The following is an 18,197-nucleotide window of genomic DNA, read 5'->3' as shown; positions in this document are numbered from 1 at the left end:
ACAGCTCACCTCTAAAATAGCAAAAATGGCTGCCAGGGTCGGGACCAGGGGCTGAACTGCTATCTTGTTTTCACAGCAATCCCACCTAGTAGCCAGATGGATTACACTTTTACACATTGAATTTGGCATTAAACACACACACAAACACAAATTAGTCGCTATATGGTCGTCCTGGTGTTATATGTAATAAGTGGGTGTGAAAAAACACATTTGGGACATTTTCTATATTTGAGCAGTTGTTCATACGTGATTTTATTTTCATATTTTTGTAGAATGACACAGTCACAATATACAACCGCAGCGTTTAAGGGTCATAATCGAGAAAACAAACCATAAATGGATGTAATGTAGATGCAAAACATGATTTTTGTAGGTGAGGTCACATACAGTTTATTCATGAATGGGTTTTTATCAGTGCAGCACCATCTGGTTAACATCAGCAAAGTTACCAGGAAAATTTAAGTTTTTAATGTGTTGTGCTTCATCTGCTGTGCTACTGCATGTGATCCATACCTGAGCTTATCCTTGAATAGAGAACAAAAGCTCCAGTAAACAGCCAACAACTATCCTCACTGACATGGCCACAACTTGGGGGGAAAAAGGAAAAAAAGAAAAGATAAAAGATCATCCCTCAGTGGTGAACACAGCCATAAACCACACTGCAAAAGACCAGTAGACAAATGAAGAGAAGAGATAAATGTAAAGTTCACTGTGGGGTATTTAATGTTTGCAGAGTTTCAGCAAAAACCTGACTGTTCTTCTTACAAAAACACGTTTCTTAAAAATCAGTCGGAACAATACAATAAAACAAAACAACAAAACAAAACAACAGATAAACCTATGACTGAAAATTCTTCGGACACAAATCCAGAACATCTTCCACAGCTTCACATGCTGACCTCGGGGCTCCCGTCAGTCCCTTAGCTGTGAGAGAGAAAGACAGAAATGTGTTGGTATTTTAATTAGTATAATTTTACAAATATGATGTAAATACTCAAACAAAATGAAGACTTTACATATATTACAGCTTTGCTTAAATTTTTTTTTTTAACCTTTCATTGGGTAAAACATTAGATATATTATATCAATTTTGGAAATTTCAATCGTCCCCCGTCTGTTCACCTGCTCTGTGTTTTCGTCCACTTCAGGGCGTGTCTCGGAGGCACGGACGTGGTTGGGTGGTAGAAGGTGCATCCGGGTCGTTTACACTTCGCCGCAAAGCGACACGGCTGTGGGTGAGAGGAGAGACGTTCAAGTCTTAACACCAAATCCTATGCGACTTAAAATACAACAATGTCATCAAAGCTCCACGTGATGTTTCACCTTCGGATGGTAAAAGGGGCAGTCCATCTTTTTGCACTCTGGGAAGAAGCGACACACACTGGTGGTCTGCACTGGCTGCGCCGCTGTGAACATGATGAATCAGGTTAGAACATGCAGACTTAGGAACTGACAGACTGATAAAATAATGATCTTATAATGATACTCGATGGTGTTACACTGGGAGTGAGAGCACCTGGCTTGGGTGGAGGAGCGACGGTGCCTCTGCGAATGACATGAGTGAAGGGACAGTCTGGCTTCGTGCACCTGGCGTCGTATTTACAGTTAGGATGAATGAAAAGGCATTTATCCCCAAACTTGCAGTTGGGAAACGTCCTTCGGAGAAAAAGAGACAAAAGAAAATCATGAAGAATTTTGATTGGGTGCGAAGCAATAAAATTACTCCACTGCTATTTCTGGGTTTACTGACAACATTACTCACTTGCATTGTGTTGTAGGGTGATGGTACACACACTCGTCTCCGCTTTTACAAACCGGCCAGAACTTGCAGCGCTCCATAACTTTCTGTTTCTTTAAAGGGACGTCCTCATCCATCATCACCACATCATCTATCAAAAACAGGACAGAATGTAAGGAGGTTGGACTCAAACCTTGGTAACTGTTTTGAAAATTGCTACTTATTGGTATTAAAGGATATTTCCAGTCGAAATCAATGTTTACCTCAGATATCAGTAATGTCCTTTTTTAAAAAAAAAAAAAAATTTGCTTTACAATTAAATTAAATCAAAATTCGGACTTACACACTTACAGAGAACAAACGCCTCAGAGTCCCTCTACTGTTGTGTTCTCTGCTGTAAGTCCGAATTTTAATTATCTAAATCTTTAATTGTCTAGTCTTTTTTTTTGTATTTGTTATTAAATGTGTCTTGTAATCTCATATGGGATGGGCCACAGTGGTGGCATGACACGAAAATAAAAAATTCATTCATTCATTCATTCATATAAAGCAAATTTTAAATTTTACATGATGGTCAAAAGGACGTTACTTGCGACCACAGAACAATTTTAAAATTAGTCCGGAGCCCATTAATAAACATTGAAAAAACAATAGATTCTAGAACAAACTCTTGGATGAGAGGTGAAACGTCTTCCTAGACAAATAACTAAGTCCAGTTGCTTTCGATTTAACCTCCTTTGAAATACTATGACCTGGACAAATGAGAATATGCACCGGCTCATTCTAGAACAAAAACTATTATAAACATCTAATATAAACGGGAGAATAGATGGTATGAAATTAACTGATCATAGGTGACCTGATATCTGAGGTAAACGTTGATTACAACTGGAAATGCCCTTTAATAAAGTATCATACTGAAATACCACACACACCGTCTGAGGATGTGACCACTCCCTGTAGCCTCTGAAGGATGCTGACTTTGGGCTCCCTGTTGACGTGGACGGTCGCCTCGGTGAGCTTTGTGGGCGGCCTCACGTCATCCAGCTCCATTTCGCCGTCTGCGAGGTTCCCCAGCGGGCTCGGTACCCCGTCTAACGTCACGATGAACTTGGGGCTGGCAGAGTCGCCCCTCTCCTTACTGGTGTGAGAGACAGAAATCCACAGAGAGAGGACAAAATAGAACAACAAAAACAAAATCAGCAACAGCAAAAATGTTTTTATATGGATTGACATATTTGGGGGCATACTGTGTGTGTGTGTGTGTGTGTGTGTGTGTGTGTGTGTGTGTGTGTGTGTGTGTGTGTGTGTGTGTGTGTGTGTGTGTACCTGGACTGGACAGTGCGTGCTAAAGCAGACTGGACTGCTCCTTTGACCTGAAGATGCTGCTGAGCTCTGGTCTGAGATTCTTCCAGCTGAGGTCGACTCATGATGAAGGAGCGGGTGTCAAACGTCTTTGCATCGCTGCCTGCGGCCACCTCGACACCTGCAGGTACAGCACAAACGCATCACTTAGGACCAAATCCATAAGACGCCCACCGGGATGTTCACCTACCAACTACAACATTTAAATTGTTCTCAGTTGCAGTAAAAAATGTGTAGATCCTCACCATAGTCACTCTGCTCTCTTCCATCATTTCTCTCTGCCAAGTCCAACTGAAGTCTAGAGGCTAAAGATCTCACTGGAGCTGAGAGGAGAAAACATAACACAGGTTTAATTCCTCCACTATGTAATATTTGATTTAAAAACCACAAAAACAATCACATTGTTACTCTACTCAACTTTTCACAATGCATGTACAATATCTTGAAATGTTGAAACTTTGGATGTTAATTAACATGAAATGTTGAATTAATCTGTTTAGTCAAACTTGAATAATGCATGCATTAAAAACCTATGAGATTTCTTATTTACTAACATTGAAAACATATGTACTATACGATAAATGTGATTCTGGCTTTTTGATGGCAGGGCTGAGCAAAAAGGCGCTCCAGTATTTCTACTCTTCACACACCAGCTCTTGAAGGAGGTAGGTCTGCCGAGGTGTAGGCCTGCACCCTGGGGGCCAGACTGTGGAGGTGTTCCTGGACCAGCTGGATGGCCGCCGTCATCTCCTCGCTGCTAGCCAGGCGAGTACGAGGCGCCACAGGAACAGTCTGCCTCTGTGGTACTGTGGGGAGAGAAAAGGTCAGCGTATAGAAAAGTGTTAACGACAGCCGAGATAAACCGGCATCAAGTACAGAGTGTTTCGTGATTCCACGTAAACATACTTGTGGGGTAGGCTGTGGTTTTAGTGATCGAGTCTTGAGCCTCGGAGATGGCCTTGAGTATCAGATTCCTGTTGGCTTGCTTGCCGGGTGGGAGTGTAGGTCTGAAACAAAACAGCACAGCAGCACAAATAATCAAATATTAATCCAGATTAATCACTATTTAGGCTGTGAGGCAGCTGCAGTTCAGAGTAGAAAAGTTACAGTGTGGGTGTATACCAGGCAGAACAAAAGTTAAAACATCTAGAGCGGAGGGCGAGGAGCTAAAACAAAACAGATCACCCTCCATTATTTGGAAAGTATTTTGGGTTTAGGGGGAATGATGTTAAACAGGAACAAGAGCGAACAAGGCTTGCATCTGTGCCACAAAGCAGCACAACTCGTTCAACCACTCGAAAGGAGACCACATCATCAAGACCTCAGTATTGATCAAGAATAACACAGCAGCCCCAGCAAAGAATGTGAACTGCCCGGGTTTCTCCTCTTCCCTTCTGAAATAAACACTTCAAGAAAACAGGCCGACGAAAAACAGATGATGGGCCGTCGGTGCCAACTTGTCTTTTTTCATTCCTTACCACCCAGTGTCGGTGAAAGTTCTCGTATCAAAACTACTGCAGTAAAATAACATCATTTCCACACACTGATTCCAACTTAAGTTAAATGTCAAGCACAAATCATATGTGCCACATTATTTTGGTTATTGACAGATCCTGATTTGACCTCTTACACAATGCAAACCTTAAAAACTGTCATACGAGCTGTTAGTTTTTCAACCTTGGGGTTGGGACCCCACGTGGGGTCGCCTTTTTTATTTTTTAAACTAATTATTATTATTTTTAAAATTGTGATTAAAAACACCACACACAATCTTAAACAACCATATTCTATATTTTCACTTTCTCGAATATAAATAGAGTTCAAATAAAATGCAGCATATAGAAATATCTGAGCTGGCGCATCTTGATTGACGGCCGCAATAACGTGACTGCACATGATCGCCAGAAATTTGTAATGTCAAAATGGGGTCACGGGCCAAAAAAGGTTGGGAACCACTGTGTTAGACTGACTTGCGTTCTGGTTTGGAGGGCAGGGACACTCTACTGGACAGTCCTCTTCCTCCATAGTTTGAATCTTCCTCCTCCACATCATCGCTGTCCTCCTCCGCCGCCGCTCGGTTCACTCGCACCACTGAACTCGCTACCGGCGCCTTACGCTTCCGTGACAACTCCTCCTGCTGAACAACATAAAACGCAGCAAAGATAATTAGTGTTTAATCCTTTAGAGGTTGAAACAAATGCTTTATTATTATCCTGCTGTGAAAAGAGCAAGAAACTCTGAGTCACAGCACCTTGCTGGAGCCGGCTCTGGACGCTCTACTGCTCCTGCCGTCCTGCTGCCGGCTGTGAGAGGAGCCTTCTGTGGGCCGACACGTCTCCACGGAGCTGACTGACGTGAATTTGCTGTGACCCGCTCTGTAGATTTCAGCCGTGGGCCTACTTGCCGCGCTGCGCGTTCGGCCGTGGCTGCTGCCAATTTCTACAGGATCCTCAGCGATGAAGTCGTCATCCATCTCTGGTTTGATGTCGATAACCGCCTCCGAGGGAAACGGCTCCATCAGGGGTTTGACGGTGGAAGTAAGCCGGGAAGAACTCTTCTCTAGGCTCGCCCTCCTGATGACAAATCACACAAAAAAAACACACACTTAGACTTTATTTGTAGGATCTGGCATGAATGCTGAGGATGAAAAATAAAAACACAACCAGCACAAAGGCACATCCACATTTTACGCACCTGCTTTCATGTGCAGAACTCGACACACGCGCTTCAGTCCTGTCAAAGTGAGAGCTGGACACCGTCAACACCTTCAGCTCCTCTGTCCTGCTGTCGTCGCTCGCAGATGACCGGCTCTTCCCACCTACAGTACCGCTGTCAGACCCCAGCTGATTTCTGAGCGATGCAGGCTCTGTAACAACAATACAGACAAGCCAAGTTAAAGAGTGAGTGTCTAGCTGCATACAAAGAGCAGAAAATGTTGATGCATCCAACAGAGACTTACCAACTGCAACAGTTCGTAGCTTCTCCAGGACACCTTGTAGCCTACAGGAAATCAACAAGTTTATTAACCGCATTTGAACTGTTTGGTACAAGAAGAGCATGTTCTCAGTCAGGGAAATGTAACATTACGGCGATCATACCAGGCTGTGAACTTGATGGTGTTGTTTCCAAGGAAAAGTGAGAGATCATCAGCCATCTGTTGGGAGGTTTTCTTATTTGCCACCATCACCATAATGTAGTCAGGGAGCTCTTCGTCTAAATAGATGAGGAAGGGGGAAGCACAGCCATTCAGTAACCATAAACTATGCAACCAAGATAACCTCATAACAAGATCATGAAACATTATATTCACTTACCAATATATGCGCCGAGCTCCTGGAGCTTGCCCTTGATGGCAGCCTGCAACAAACCAACAGAGCCGTTTAACACTACATCTGGTATTCAAGGTTTTTTTTTTTTTTTTTTTTTTACTTCGTCATTAGCTACGTAGTCTGACGTTACAGGGGTTTCGTGCACGTCCTGCCGAACCGGGCCAGCAGTTGACTGGTAACTTTTCAAGTGATGCACCGATCCGCTTCTCGGCCTTGTAAATAAAAACCTCGCTACCATTCCGCTGCTAACGTAGCTACAGACTGTTAGCTACAACACTCAGTGGTAAAGTAACGTTTACCCTTAAACCCGGATTAAACCACTCGTTCTCAGCCCACGGGATTGTTACTCACTCTTATTTTCTTGCTGATTTCCGTCCCAATTTCCATGTTTGAGGTTTTATTCAAGCCAGTGGCTCATAAAAGAAACAACTGTTTCTTCAGCTTCACCGCTAGTAGCCGCCAGGGACGAGTATGACGTAGAATCACGTGACTTACGACGGCGGCTGAGGAGGGACATCATTCCTTCCGTCCGCCCCATAGTCCGCCTGTCTGTATAAATTATTTGATTCACTCACACGCAACACACAACTACCTCATTTATTTATTTATTTACTTAACTCTGTGAATGATTTCACTCCTCTTAACTTTTTTTTTTAATCTTAGAAGGAATTTAATTGTTTGCCTCTCTATATCAATTTGTTAGGACCACTTGATGTATAAGTAGTTCAACAAACATTTTTAAGTCCCTTTGTTTTTAAAAAAATATATATTTATCTGTTTCTTTGCATTAAAAGCTCAAAATCCCCCAGTAACAGCAGTTTCTCAGTAATTCCTGGATTCATTCAGGTACAGTCTATGGGTACAGTGCTGTTTTGATGTGGTGAAGTTATTACAGAAAAGAGTCACACTGCCACCCTGTGGACTCTAATATTTAAACATTTTATATACTGTAACACTGCATTCATTGTAAGGCTGATATGAAACTGAAAGACATTCCTCATGCCAGAGCTTCTGTTTTATTGTTCACATTTACAGAATTTTATTGTGTGAGTACAGCGTTTATACAGAAAGCCCACTTGTCCATACAGCAAACAGACATATAACACATCTCCTCACACTATGTACAGTTGTAAGCCATCATAAAGCCTCTAGCACACTTGGCATAACACTCAGTCACTCAAGGTTCATAACAAGTTGATAGACTCTAGATGTTCAATAATGTGACAGACGACACGTGTATTAGTGTTCCTGGATTTGTGTTTACCTGAAATGGGGGCAACTGGAGGAAGAGAACGGGGCAGAATTCAGGATTGTCTGGAGCTAATTTCTGAAGTCTGAATCTGAACATTAATTTCAGACACAAATAACTGTCTCTTCATCTATTAATAATCTATACCCATGACTGATATTGTTCTTTTTGTGTGTATTTGTTTGGTTTGCTGCTCAAATAAAGTATGAAAAACTGAAGTATGGTGAAACAGTGTCAGCAGCACCATGTTGGTCCTGAGATTTAGTGTTTCAAGTGGAGTTTGTTACTGCCAGAGAATAACAATAACTGCAGTTAGACGCCCAAAGCCTCACTTAACAGTAGCAGCTACAAGGAAAAAAACAAAACAAAGGTCATTAAATAGATTAAAAAAAAAGAACTTTGTCTAGTGGGGTGAACATGGTTAGTAGAATGGTCTTGTTGATGACTCAAGTGTTTTCAAGTTGCAATGTCTGGATTTCATTTAATACTTTTTATATATAATACTAATTTCATGAGGAGATACTGCTTTAAGGTGATGTTTCCATGGTGTCAAGTTTAATCACAAGAATGGGAAAAATCTTACCAGGTGCCAGAAATAATAATAATAAAACAAACAAACAATGGATAGTTAAGGTGAGACTAGACTTATTAACATAAATCGCTACAATGAATGAGTTGATTTTTTATTTAAAAAAAATCTGACCTGACAATATTATAATGAACTAACATCTTTCTGTTTCGGTGGAACTGATTCATGCCTGCTTCTGCAATGCAAAATGCAAAATTATAATTTCATATGTGATCAAACTCAGTGGGTCAAATTACTACACAGACAGTAATTTCTGAAATACTTTAAGTTACTGATCATTTTGGCAACTTTTTTTTTGGTAAAGCAAAATACAGTTGTTCCCCTCCAAGAATAACCAGATTACCAAAAATGTAAACGCCACATAAATATTTGGACTGTTCATTCAAACAGTGAGATACATCTTGAAATCTCATGTTACAGGAAAAAACAACAACATAATTGTCTGATAATAGTCCTGAATCCAGATGCCAGATAGATGACACTGGTTAAACAAATGCATCTTAACGTTCAGGAAATGCGATTAATGACAATTTGTGAGCTGTCAATGCATGTTCATCTTTGCTCTAATACATTGGATGTTTAATACTGAGGTTTTACAGCATCATTTCTCTTCTCCACACGAATATAGACTTTAAATCAACTCCTGGCAGCTGTTAATCATTACTGATAGCAGCTAATCAATTGATTATCACACACCTCAACAGTCCTGAAAGATCTTAGGGAGTAATTGAAATCAAATAGTCCAATCTAGATTTATCTTTGGTGGTTAGACTACAGTAAAATCAAACACTAAGCACATTTTTGTGTGTTAGCGTCTCTTCGTGCAAGGGGATCAAATTGGTTTTAACTTAATACTTAATGTCCAATAATTCATTTACATTTCGCTGTAACAAAAAAAACAAACTCTCCACCTTCTCACCCTTAAAGATGATTTTCCAGTCAGCACATGTCATGTAAACCAGTACCACCACAGATCTCATTAGGGAGATAGAGATGGCTGAAGAAGTGTGAATACTGCAAGAAATACTGAGACAAGGATTAGTGTTTTATTCTTTAAGTCGATGTCTGATACAGAGCTGACACTGAATTGGGGTAAAATCAAGTTGGGATAATGACAGAGCAATAGGTTGACAGGTGTGTGTGTGTGTGTGTTTTTTGCGTGTTTTTTGTATGCATGTTCATTTGTACGTGTACGTGTGTAGTGGTGGTGAGGGGTGGGGGGGTTGTTGGGAGTGGTTTAAGAGATGCAGATGTAAATATGTGTGTCACAGTTCAGTGCCCACTGCTTCAGAGAAAAGGATTTTGTAAGAAGCACAAGGCCGGGAGAGGTTATGGCCACGGGGAGAAGACGGAGCACCAGGCTCCTTTGTTCTCTGCTCTTGGTTTTGTCACTAGTCCAGCTGTTAGCCAGAGGTCAGCGGAGTGAGACACTATGCCAGGGAGCGCTGACGAGGCTTGATCCTGGGATAGAGCTGCACAGGAAACAGAAAAAGGAGAAATATTACTAATGTCGTCAATATTTTTTCAACTCTACTTTATGAATATTACTGATCGATAATTTGTCGAAATTTTTCACTTTTCTGTCCGTTAACGAGTTCATTCATCCAGTGTTGCAATGTGTTGATCCTGATTAATAATGGTACAGCTTAAAGGATAATTTCCGTTTTTTACAACCTGGACCTTATTTCTAGCATAAAATAAGATCATTTTACTCACCCAGAAACTTTGGTGTCATTTGGAGTTGTTTTGACGAAATTAGCCCCAGTGGAGCGGCGCGTATATCCGTATAATGCGAGAACACGGGGCACGCAATGCAGCCTCTAAATAACACATTATCCGCTGCAAAACTCGTTCATTTCGCCAATATTTTGTTATGATACACTAGTGCTATTCCCCTCCGAGCCCGTGGTGGCATGTTATCAACATGCTGCGCCTGTAGGTTGACTACTAACCTCTTATCTGGATGATGTCATCCCCGACCGCTGCCCGGCGCGGCTAACTTGCTACGGCTGATGCTATGGTTCGTTTCTGCGTGTTTCTGACTTGTCAGAACAAAATGAGCAGCTGGATGAAGTTCAGCTTCCACAGGCTTCCTCTCCTCAACCTGGACTCACTAAAGCTCCGGCTAGTTGAGCTAAAAATGGACCCGAATGCCGAAGCAGAATGATTATTATCAGAATGAGCCGGGCAGCGGTCGGAGATGACATCATCCAGGTCAGAGGTTAGTAGTCAACCTACAGGCGCAGCATGTTGATAACATGCCACCATGGGCTCGGAGGGGAATATCACTAGTGTATCATAACAAAATATTGGCGAAATGAACGAGTTTTGCGGCGGATAATGTGATATTTAGAGGCTGCATTGGGTGCCCCGTGCTCTCGCATTATACGGATATACGCGCCGCTCCACTGGGGCTAATTTCGTCAAAACAACTCCAAATGACACCAAAGTTTCTGGGTGAGTAAAATGATTGTATTTTATGCTAGAAATAAGGTCCAGGTTGTAAAAAACGGAAATTATCCTTTAAATGAGAACAGATACGTCGTGCTTCACATCCACTTCAGATGAGCAGAGAGAAACCAGATTAGTGTGACAAATGGCATTATTTTGTCATTACCCCCAGCAGGTTGCGGGGCACGTAGCCCTCGATGTCTTCGAGTCGCGCCCACCACCACTCTGTTTCACTGTCGTCCTGTCGTCGCAGGATGGTGACGGCGTCGCCCTCGCCGAACGACAACTCGTCCTGGTTCTGAGCTTCGTAATTCCACAGAGCGTACACCGTCCCCTTGTTCATGACACCCAACTTCTCCTGAACACCTGAACACAAGAGTCCACAACAAACTGTCAGTATTACCACTATATTGATAGACAGATTTTTTAATACAAATGTCAAAGATGTTATTGTCTGAAAGAGCAGAGGCATCTTTAGGTGAACTATTTCTTGTAGAGTTACATTTGGACCGACTGGTGGGTTGTTTCTCACCATATAGAAACTGGGAGCACTGGATATAGCCCTCTTCCATTTCTTCACACTTATCTGCAGCGGTCTCCACATCACTAATGGTGCTTGCAAAGATGGCGGCTCCGGACTCGACCAACAGCTTGCAGAGATGAACGCTGTTACAGGAGGCGGCACAGTGAAGCGGAGTCCTGTTCGAACAAACACCGGCAGGAAATTAAACACAAGAAACAGATTGCGGAAAATCAAACTCAATCGTCATCGTCGCCACTCAGCTCTCTTGTTATTGGAGACCTTGGACTCACCATCCGTCACTGTCAGCGGCATTGACGTTCACACCGAAATCCAACAGGAACTTGACTATGTGATGATGCCCCGCACACACGGCGTTGTGCAGGGGTGTGATGCCCTCATCATTGGGAGTGCTTGGATTCTCCACCTGCAAAAAAAGAAGAAAAGACGAGCTCTTATCCTGCATGCAAATACACAATCCATCCTATCCCTTTTCCACCGAAAAGAACCTGGTGCTAGTTTGGTGCTAGAGCCAGTTCTTGACTGGTTCCAAACTGGTGCCTCCAAAGAATCAGTTTGCTTTTACACAAGCAGGGACCCAAGTCAGAGCCACGAACAGCGACTACATTGAGGAGAGAGGTAAATATCAAAGACACTTTGATTCTTAAAGGTCCAGTGTGTAAAATGGAGGTAAAACCGTGATATCTAGTGTTCAGATTCTAGTTTGCAGCGCTCCCTTACTCGCTCACACTCACCCCTCCTGTCGGCAAAGTGATGGTGGCCTCCAAGGACAAAAAAACGTGTAACGGACTGGGACGACTGGGAGTATTTCAGGAGCATAGACAATGAGGTGAGGATCTAAACCATTTTACAACATGTCTGCTGTTTCCTCCTCCTTCTTCTTTCCTTCTGCCTTCTTCATTGGTTTATTTATGAAACATGCTCTCTGGCTGGCTGGATTTTCCGTTCGGGCTGCCATACAAACATGGCGCCGCAAGATGACGACACTCTCCAGTGCTAAAGTCAGGCACTGGCTCCGAACCAGCACTGGAACCAGATTGGTGGAAAAGGGGAACCAGTGGATTCATAAGAAAACACAGCATACCTCATAGATGATCCTCTGGACGAGATCAAACTCCCCTTCCAAGGAGGCGTCCAGCAGGAGGGCCAGAGGGTTGAACTTCACTCTGAACCCATGACCAGTGCGTTCGGAGTTCGGCTTCTTCAGATTTGTGCGTTTCTCCTGTAACAGCGGACAGACGAATCATGAGTTAAGAATTTATCAAATCAAAAATTAAAAACTCAAATGCAATAAAACAGTGAGTCTGTGTCTCTCACCAGTGGTTGTGAGACTGCGGTGCCGCTCTCCTCCGGCGTGGTGACCTCCAGCACGGGGCTGGGCAGCGACGCCTCAGAACTTCCCACGTTGTTGTTATTGTCGTCCTCTGGTCCCTCTGCTTCGGCGGCGTCGCCCATCCCTTCTGGTGGCGAAGGCAGCGGCTCGTTGTCGTTGGCGTCGGTCGATGCAGGCGGAGCCTCAGAGCCCAGCTCCTCCGGCCCGGGTGGCGGCGGTAGTGGCGTCTCGGCGAGGAGGTTGCCATTGTCTGTATCGGCCGCGGAGTCTCCTCCCAGGTATCCGGGGGGAGTCGCCGGCTGATAGAACGGCGTTCCGCTGCCCGCGCCGTTGCCACCTCCTGATCCGCCGACTCCGTTTCCCTCGATGCCTCCTGCTAGAGTGTTGAATCTCTGGTAGAGCAGTTTCTGGATGTTGGGTCCGCTGGGGCCCTCCGGTTCCGTGATGGAGCTGCGCTTCTTGAGGGGTCTCGGGGCGTTGGCCAGCTTTTTACGGAGCACCTCGAGATCGGCGTCGCTTTGGTAGCGCAGCGGGGAGTGTACCATGGGCGTTAGCTTAGTAGGGCTGAGGGGTCGCGGGATGTTCTCCACACTGGGAGGAGGCGCCGAGGGCTCCAGGTGCTGGAAGCCGTCGTGATCGTCAAACTCTCCGTCCAGAGTGTCCTCGCCGCCAGGATGGCTTTGGAGCAGCGGGAAGGCCCCTCCTGCCTGGACAAAAGGCAGAGGCGAGGGGGGTGTCGAGCTGGAGGGGAGAACTGGCTTCCCATATACTGCAGACAAGGAGAGAGAGTGGAGTTAAAACATTAGGGCTGCAGTCAATCACATTTTTTGGTAATAATTCATTCACATTTTTTCAATTAATTGATTAGTCAGGCAGTTTCATATGTCACATGTTTTGTCTGGCTAACAGCCCAGTGTTTAGTTTACAAAGACAAAAATGAGAGAAATGTACTGTATGAGGTTGAAACAAGCTCATTTTGGGCAATTCCTTGGTATATGACATCAAAGTCAAAATAATTGTTCTCATTTCCTTTTATGTTTCCGTCTTAGATAGATAGATAGATAGATAGATAGATAGATAGATAGATAGATAGATAGATAGATAGATAGATAGATAGATAGATAGATAGATAGATAGATACTTTAATAATCCTTCACAGGAAATTATGATTGTTATTCTGAAAGGTTAAAGAAATAACTTCAAATCTTAATCTGCAAACAAACAAAGGTCATACCTGCTTTGAGAGCAGGCTTGAGTGGCTGGCTCTTTGGCGCTGCCTGCTGGAGGTACATGTGATAGATGGAGCTGGAGTTCATGGTGGGTGGACCTTTACGGGGCGACTGAGGCCGTGACCCCCTGTCGGGCATGAAGGGGCGAACCGCCACGGCCGGCGGTGGGTCGAGCCGCTCGTTCAGCCCGGGAGGGAAGAGCGGCGCGCTAGGCTGGAAGGTGGGGCTTGGTGGCACTGAGATACGCTGCTGGATCTGCTGGGAGGACGAGCCCGTGGCGGGGGGGACGCGGGGCCAGGCGGGAGCTGGCGGGTTTGGGAGCGGGCGAGGAGGAGGAGGTGCGTCCTTGCGGCGCTCCAAGGAGCTGGCTGAGTTTGCGGAGATGAGGTGGGAGCCGTACGGAGGCGGCTGAGGCTTTGATATGGCGGGGGAAGAGACGGCCATTTTGGTGTCTAGCACCTGTGAAGAAGAACGAAACCACACAATTACCCGCCGCTGAAAAGTGCATCGTTTTTGAGAATGAATTTATATTTAGCATCGACATTATTAGTAGCTACCAAAGGAGATGCAGTGTAGAAATAAGATCAAAGGAAAGACGACAAACCTTTTCTGCACTTGGAGCGACGGGGGAGCCTGAGGGAGGGCTCTTGCCCTGGATATCAGTTCCTGAGTCTCTTCTCTCAGGAGGTTTTAGAGTTGCGTTGGTCTTGCCAACTGTGGGCCAACCAGTGTCATTCGCTATGGCACAAATAGGACACAGTAAGTGTGTTGCAAAAGTAAAAAATAAAAAAAGCACAGTGAATGACTGAGGTGATGAGGTGATAAGCATGGGCCTCTATTGCAACTCAAGGAAGCGATAAAGCATGTCCACCAGAGCTAGGTCCAAATGGTACTTTCCTCTTTTTCACATTTAAAAAGCACCCAATTAACCACATTAAACCTTTACCATTAACATTTTACGCACAGACATGTATATGGACCATTTTGACCTAGAATTGGTACTGAATGGAGGGTTCAGGATTTTACGAAGTATATCCTATTAACCAGACACCAAACTTCTCCTGCTGCTTTTTTTTTACATTAATTTTCACATTTACAGGCAAAAATATAATGAAAAGAAACTAACCAGTTCTATTAAAATCACCAATTCCTGCAAAGAGCTTGATTACTTATACTATCACAGTCATGGAAGTTAAGTGATAGCTTCATGTACTAATGACTACAACATAGTACTACTCCGTATTCCTACTTTAAAAAGAAAATCTATTTGTCAATTATTCATCTTTCTCAAAAAGTCCATACTAAAGATCCAAGTTGACAGGCACCTCTGGTATATCACAACATTTATTTCTTCCACAACAGATTTGCAAGTTGTCCTACTTTCCCCTTAAAGCAGAAATGTATCAAAAGTACTGTAGACTAAAGGTTTTAAGAGCGGCTATTGATCAATAGGACAAAAATCCTGAGTGTTCACTTCACCTCACAGCACTGATGGTAAGGAGTGTGTCAGCATTAGTATTTTTGCTACTGTGTGCAAATTTAGTGTTTTAATTTAGTCACATCTGGTAAATAGTATCTAAATTGTGATTTAGTAGAAGGTTCAGAAATGCACAGTAGGCACTGCCACTAACAGTAACGTTTGTCTTGAAGATTAAACTGATTACTTAAAAAAAAAAAAAAGTAAATGTGCAAAAAAAACAAACATGCATCTTTAGACAGCAAGGATAGGGTGAAAAGAAAGTGAATGGAAAAAGGAAAACACAATCAAACAATAGAATGTGTGGTAGAGTTTGAATAGAGATCGGATAAGACCTTAAAAACCCAATTTTTGGATTTATAATATACCTGATAACGTGATAACTTAAAAAAATCAATATAGTGTGCAGCTGGGTTGACTCTGCATTAGTTTGGTTCATTTCGCTAAAACATCTTCAAATGTAGCCCGAGATTAACACAGCAACAGTGAAACAGTTCTACCATCACTAACCAGAGTAAAACCAATGACATTTTAACATGCACAAGTCAATTCCTTGTGCATGTAAAACGTTTTGTCAACTGAAAAAGTGGTTCTCACAGCTTGGCAGTTGTGAGAACCAGGTGTGGAGGTTTAGGTTAGATGGTGCTGGGAATATTATGGAATTAGAAACAAAGCCCAAACACTTTGGATCGCTTTGCATGTGTGAAACTGAAGAGGCACTCGGCTCATTGAACCTTCTCAGAGGAGTACAAACACACACAGGATCAGCAGCGCTATGTCACCGACACCGGTGTCTTCGGGCGAGGCGAGGTGACGTCAGCTGCAATTATGAGTGTGAAATTTGATGCAGATGGCAGCAAAGTGTTTCAAGGTGGCAATCTACTACTCTGACGTCATTAGCCGATCCAAAGAGAAATGTCAACAGGAACTCTCTGACCGTAAAAATAACTGGCTCCATGCTGCCCAGGGAGGAGAAATGAATGATGCCAAACGAGGACGCTCGCATCAGTGCAGCTGCAATTTTTCTGAGACTGTTGGAGCAAATCGTCAATGCCCTTTCACTCTAATACAAGATAGTTTTTTTTTGTGATATATGAAAGCTGCAGTAGGTGATAAATGTGTGAACCCAGTCTGTGTGTTTTTCAATAATCAGCCGGCTCAAGAAAAAAACTATTTGTTAAAACTTGAAAGCCGGCTATGGGAGAGTCTCTGGGGTCAAATATCGAGTGCATGCTGAGGATCCTGTGCTACAGTTGAGCGAGAAGGTTCAGGAAGTGCCATCCCTCTGCTTTTGCTGCACTGTGCACTCACGGGACGTGCCGTCGGAGCCAGTGGAGGCTCCAGTGGCCGGGTGTGATTCTGGAAGGGGCGGGGGTACCGGGTCCACAACGATGTCTAAATCAGACACTTTCCAAGGGCCGGGAGGCTTTCGCACACCGTCTGCCCCCGGGAAGAGTCGTCCCCAAACCCCACAAACCACGGCGAAACAAGAGACGCCACAAAGACGGGACGGCACAGACACATGAGAGGAGGAGGAGAAGAAAAGGGGAGGGAATCACAGTTTACACACGACACAGGAAGAAGAGCGAGGTTAGAAAGTGAGGAAGAAGAAATCACAGAAATCAAGTCTGGGCGGAGAATCCGCTGAGGAAGTCAGGTAGGAAGGAAACAAGAGCAACAGTCGGGGCCCACGAGGGAATTTCAAGTCACAGGGTGTTCATGCAAAATGTGTTAAATGTGTAGTGGTGCAAGACTTCCGCCTCTTCCAAGCTAACAGTGTGCATGAGCTATCGTCTCATTTGCTGTTTTCTGCTTAAAAGGTTCATGTTCCTGCTTTCATAATGAGGAAAACAGCCAAGAAATTCACTCAGGTTTAAAATCAAAACCTATCTTAAAGACAGTAGAGACAATATCCACTACTACTTTACACTTTCCTGCACAGAAAATGCACTGTACATGTACATTTTTGCGGGGCTACACCAACCTGACTTGGTGCGGCCGTGGTTGGCTTGATTATTGACACCCAGAGTCTGAGGCTTCAGGGGGTCAGGTGGGATGTTGTAGCCTCCTTCCTGACGGCCCGGTACTGGGACTTGGATGTACGGTCCGACAGCAGCAACACGGCCCAGGGTCCCGGGTGCTGGCTGGGGAGAGGGAGGCCCATTGGCTCTGTTCAGCTGGAAGAGGAAGGAGTCAGAGAAGTGTCAGATGTTAGATGTGTTGAAAGGAAGAGCCGTTTCACTTAAAAACACCTGGTGTGTCTGAAAGCAAACTTCACAGGAACAAAAACTCTGGCAGAAGCATTTCAACCACAACAATCTTAGGAGGAGATGTGTTAAGCGCTCCTAGTCTTACAGGGAGGTTCTCTTTTTGACGTGCCTCAGCTTTTTTCTTGTAGAGGCGTTCCCGCAGCTCGCTGATGCGCTTGTCCATGAGCGTCACTTCCATGTTGCGCTTGTTCAGAATCTCCTTCTGCTGCTGCAGCTTGCTGTTCTGCTCCTGGTTCAACTTATTACGAATCTGAGGATGAAGATGCAAGCAACACGTACAGGTTCAGCGGAATAAAAGAGGCGGCTTGCAGTGTAACTGGGGAGAAAAATAAATACTGTGGAACCTATAGAAACATTCAATAGGTGTTGCACGATACCTGGAGCTCCTGATAGAGCTTACGGAGCTCTAGAGCCGCAGCGCCGGTCACTTGGCCACCCAAAGCCGACTGTATGCCGTTGAGCTTCCCCCTCCGCAGGTCCTCCAGCTGCAGGCTGAGCTGCTCCACCCTCAGCACGGCCGCCTGCAACTCTGCCTGCTTCTCCTGGAACAGGCCGCTGACTTGCTCGATCTCTACAGCTGCATTTGAGGAGCAAAACAATCACATTAGGTCACACTTATATCACTG

General features: G+C 44.1%; 2 protein-coding genes across 3 annotated transcripts in view; both read right to left on the bottom strand.

The window, feature by feature from the left end:
- Positions 1–308: 308 nt before the first annotated feature.
- zc3h14 (zinc finger CCCH-type containing 14) lies at positions 309–6,922 on the bottom strand. 2 transcript variants are annotated; one of them, XM_084001287.1, is made up of 17 exons: positions 6,784–6,922; positions 6,418–6,460; positions 6,202–6,316; positions 6,063–6,103; positions 5,798–5,969; positions 5,355–5,676; positions 5,074–5,240; positions 4,010–4,110; positions 3,754–3,909; positions 3,349–3,426; positions 3,068–3,224; positions 2,674–2,879; positions 1,763–1,889; positions 1,517–1,656; positions 1,324–1,406; positions 1,123–1,229; positions 309–924 (listed from the first exon to the last, which is right to left on the bottom strand). In XM_084001287.1, the coding sequence occupies exons 1-17, from the start codon at positions 6,817–6,819 to the stop codon at positions 921–923; spliced, it is 2,055 nt and encodes a 684-aa protein (XP_083857413.1). In that variant the 5' UTR covers positions 6,820–6,922; the 3' UTR covers positions 309–920. The 2 variants fall into 2 exon arrangements, with proteins under 2 accessions (XP_083857413.1, XP_083857414.1); XM_084001288.1 differs by having other exon boundaries at positions 5,074–5,237.
- Positions 6,923–7,547: 625 nt separating this feature from the next.
- Positions 7,548–18,197, bottom strand: part of ppp1r13bb (protein phosphatase 1, regulatory subunit 13Bb) — a 28,426-nt gene continuing 17,776 nt past the window's right edge. The window contains exons 8-18 of the mRNA XM_084001236.1: positions 17,949–18,148; positions 17,657–17,821; positions 17,286–17,478; positions 14,429–14,562; positions 13,830–14,283; positions 12,580–13,364; positions 12,347–12,484; positions 11,535–11,668; positions 11,254–11,420; positions 10,888–11,087; positions 7,548–9,742 (exon numbers count right to left, since the gene is read on the bottom strand). Coding sequence (XP_083857362.1) covers positions 9,701–9,742; positions 10,888–11,087; positions 11,254–11,420; positions 11,535–11,668; positions 12,347–12,484; positions 12,580–13,364; positions 13,830–14,283; positions 14,429–14,562; positions 17,286–17,478; positions 17,657–17,821; positions 17,949–18,148 — 2,612 coding nt within the window. The 3' untranslated portion in view covers positions 7,548–9,700. The remainder of the gene's footprint in view (positions 9,743–10,887; positions 11,088–11,253; positions 11,421–11,534; positions 11,669–12,346; positions 12,485–12,579; positions 13,365–13,829; positions 14,284–14,428; positions 14,563–17,285; positions 17,479–17,656; positions 17,822–17,948; positions 18,149–18,197) is intronic.

The sequence above is a fragment of the Trachurus trachurus genome (genome assembly GCF_905171665.1).
Source record: "Trachurus trachurus genome assembly, chromosome: 24".
NCBI classification, from domain to species: Eukaryota; Metazoa; Chordata; class Actinopteri; order Carangiformes; family Carangidae; genus Trachurus; species Trachurus trachurus.
This window is presented reverse-complemented; position numbering and strand designations above follow the sequence as displayed.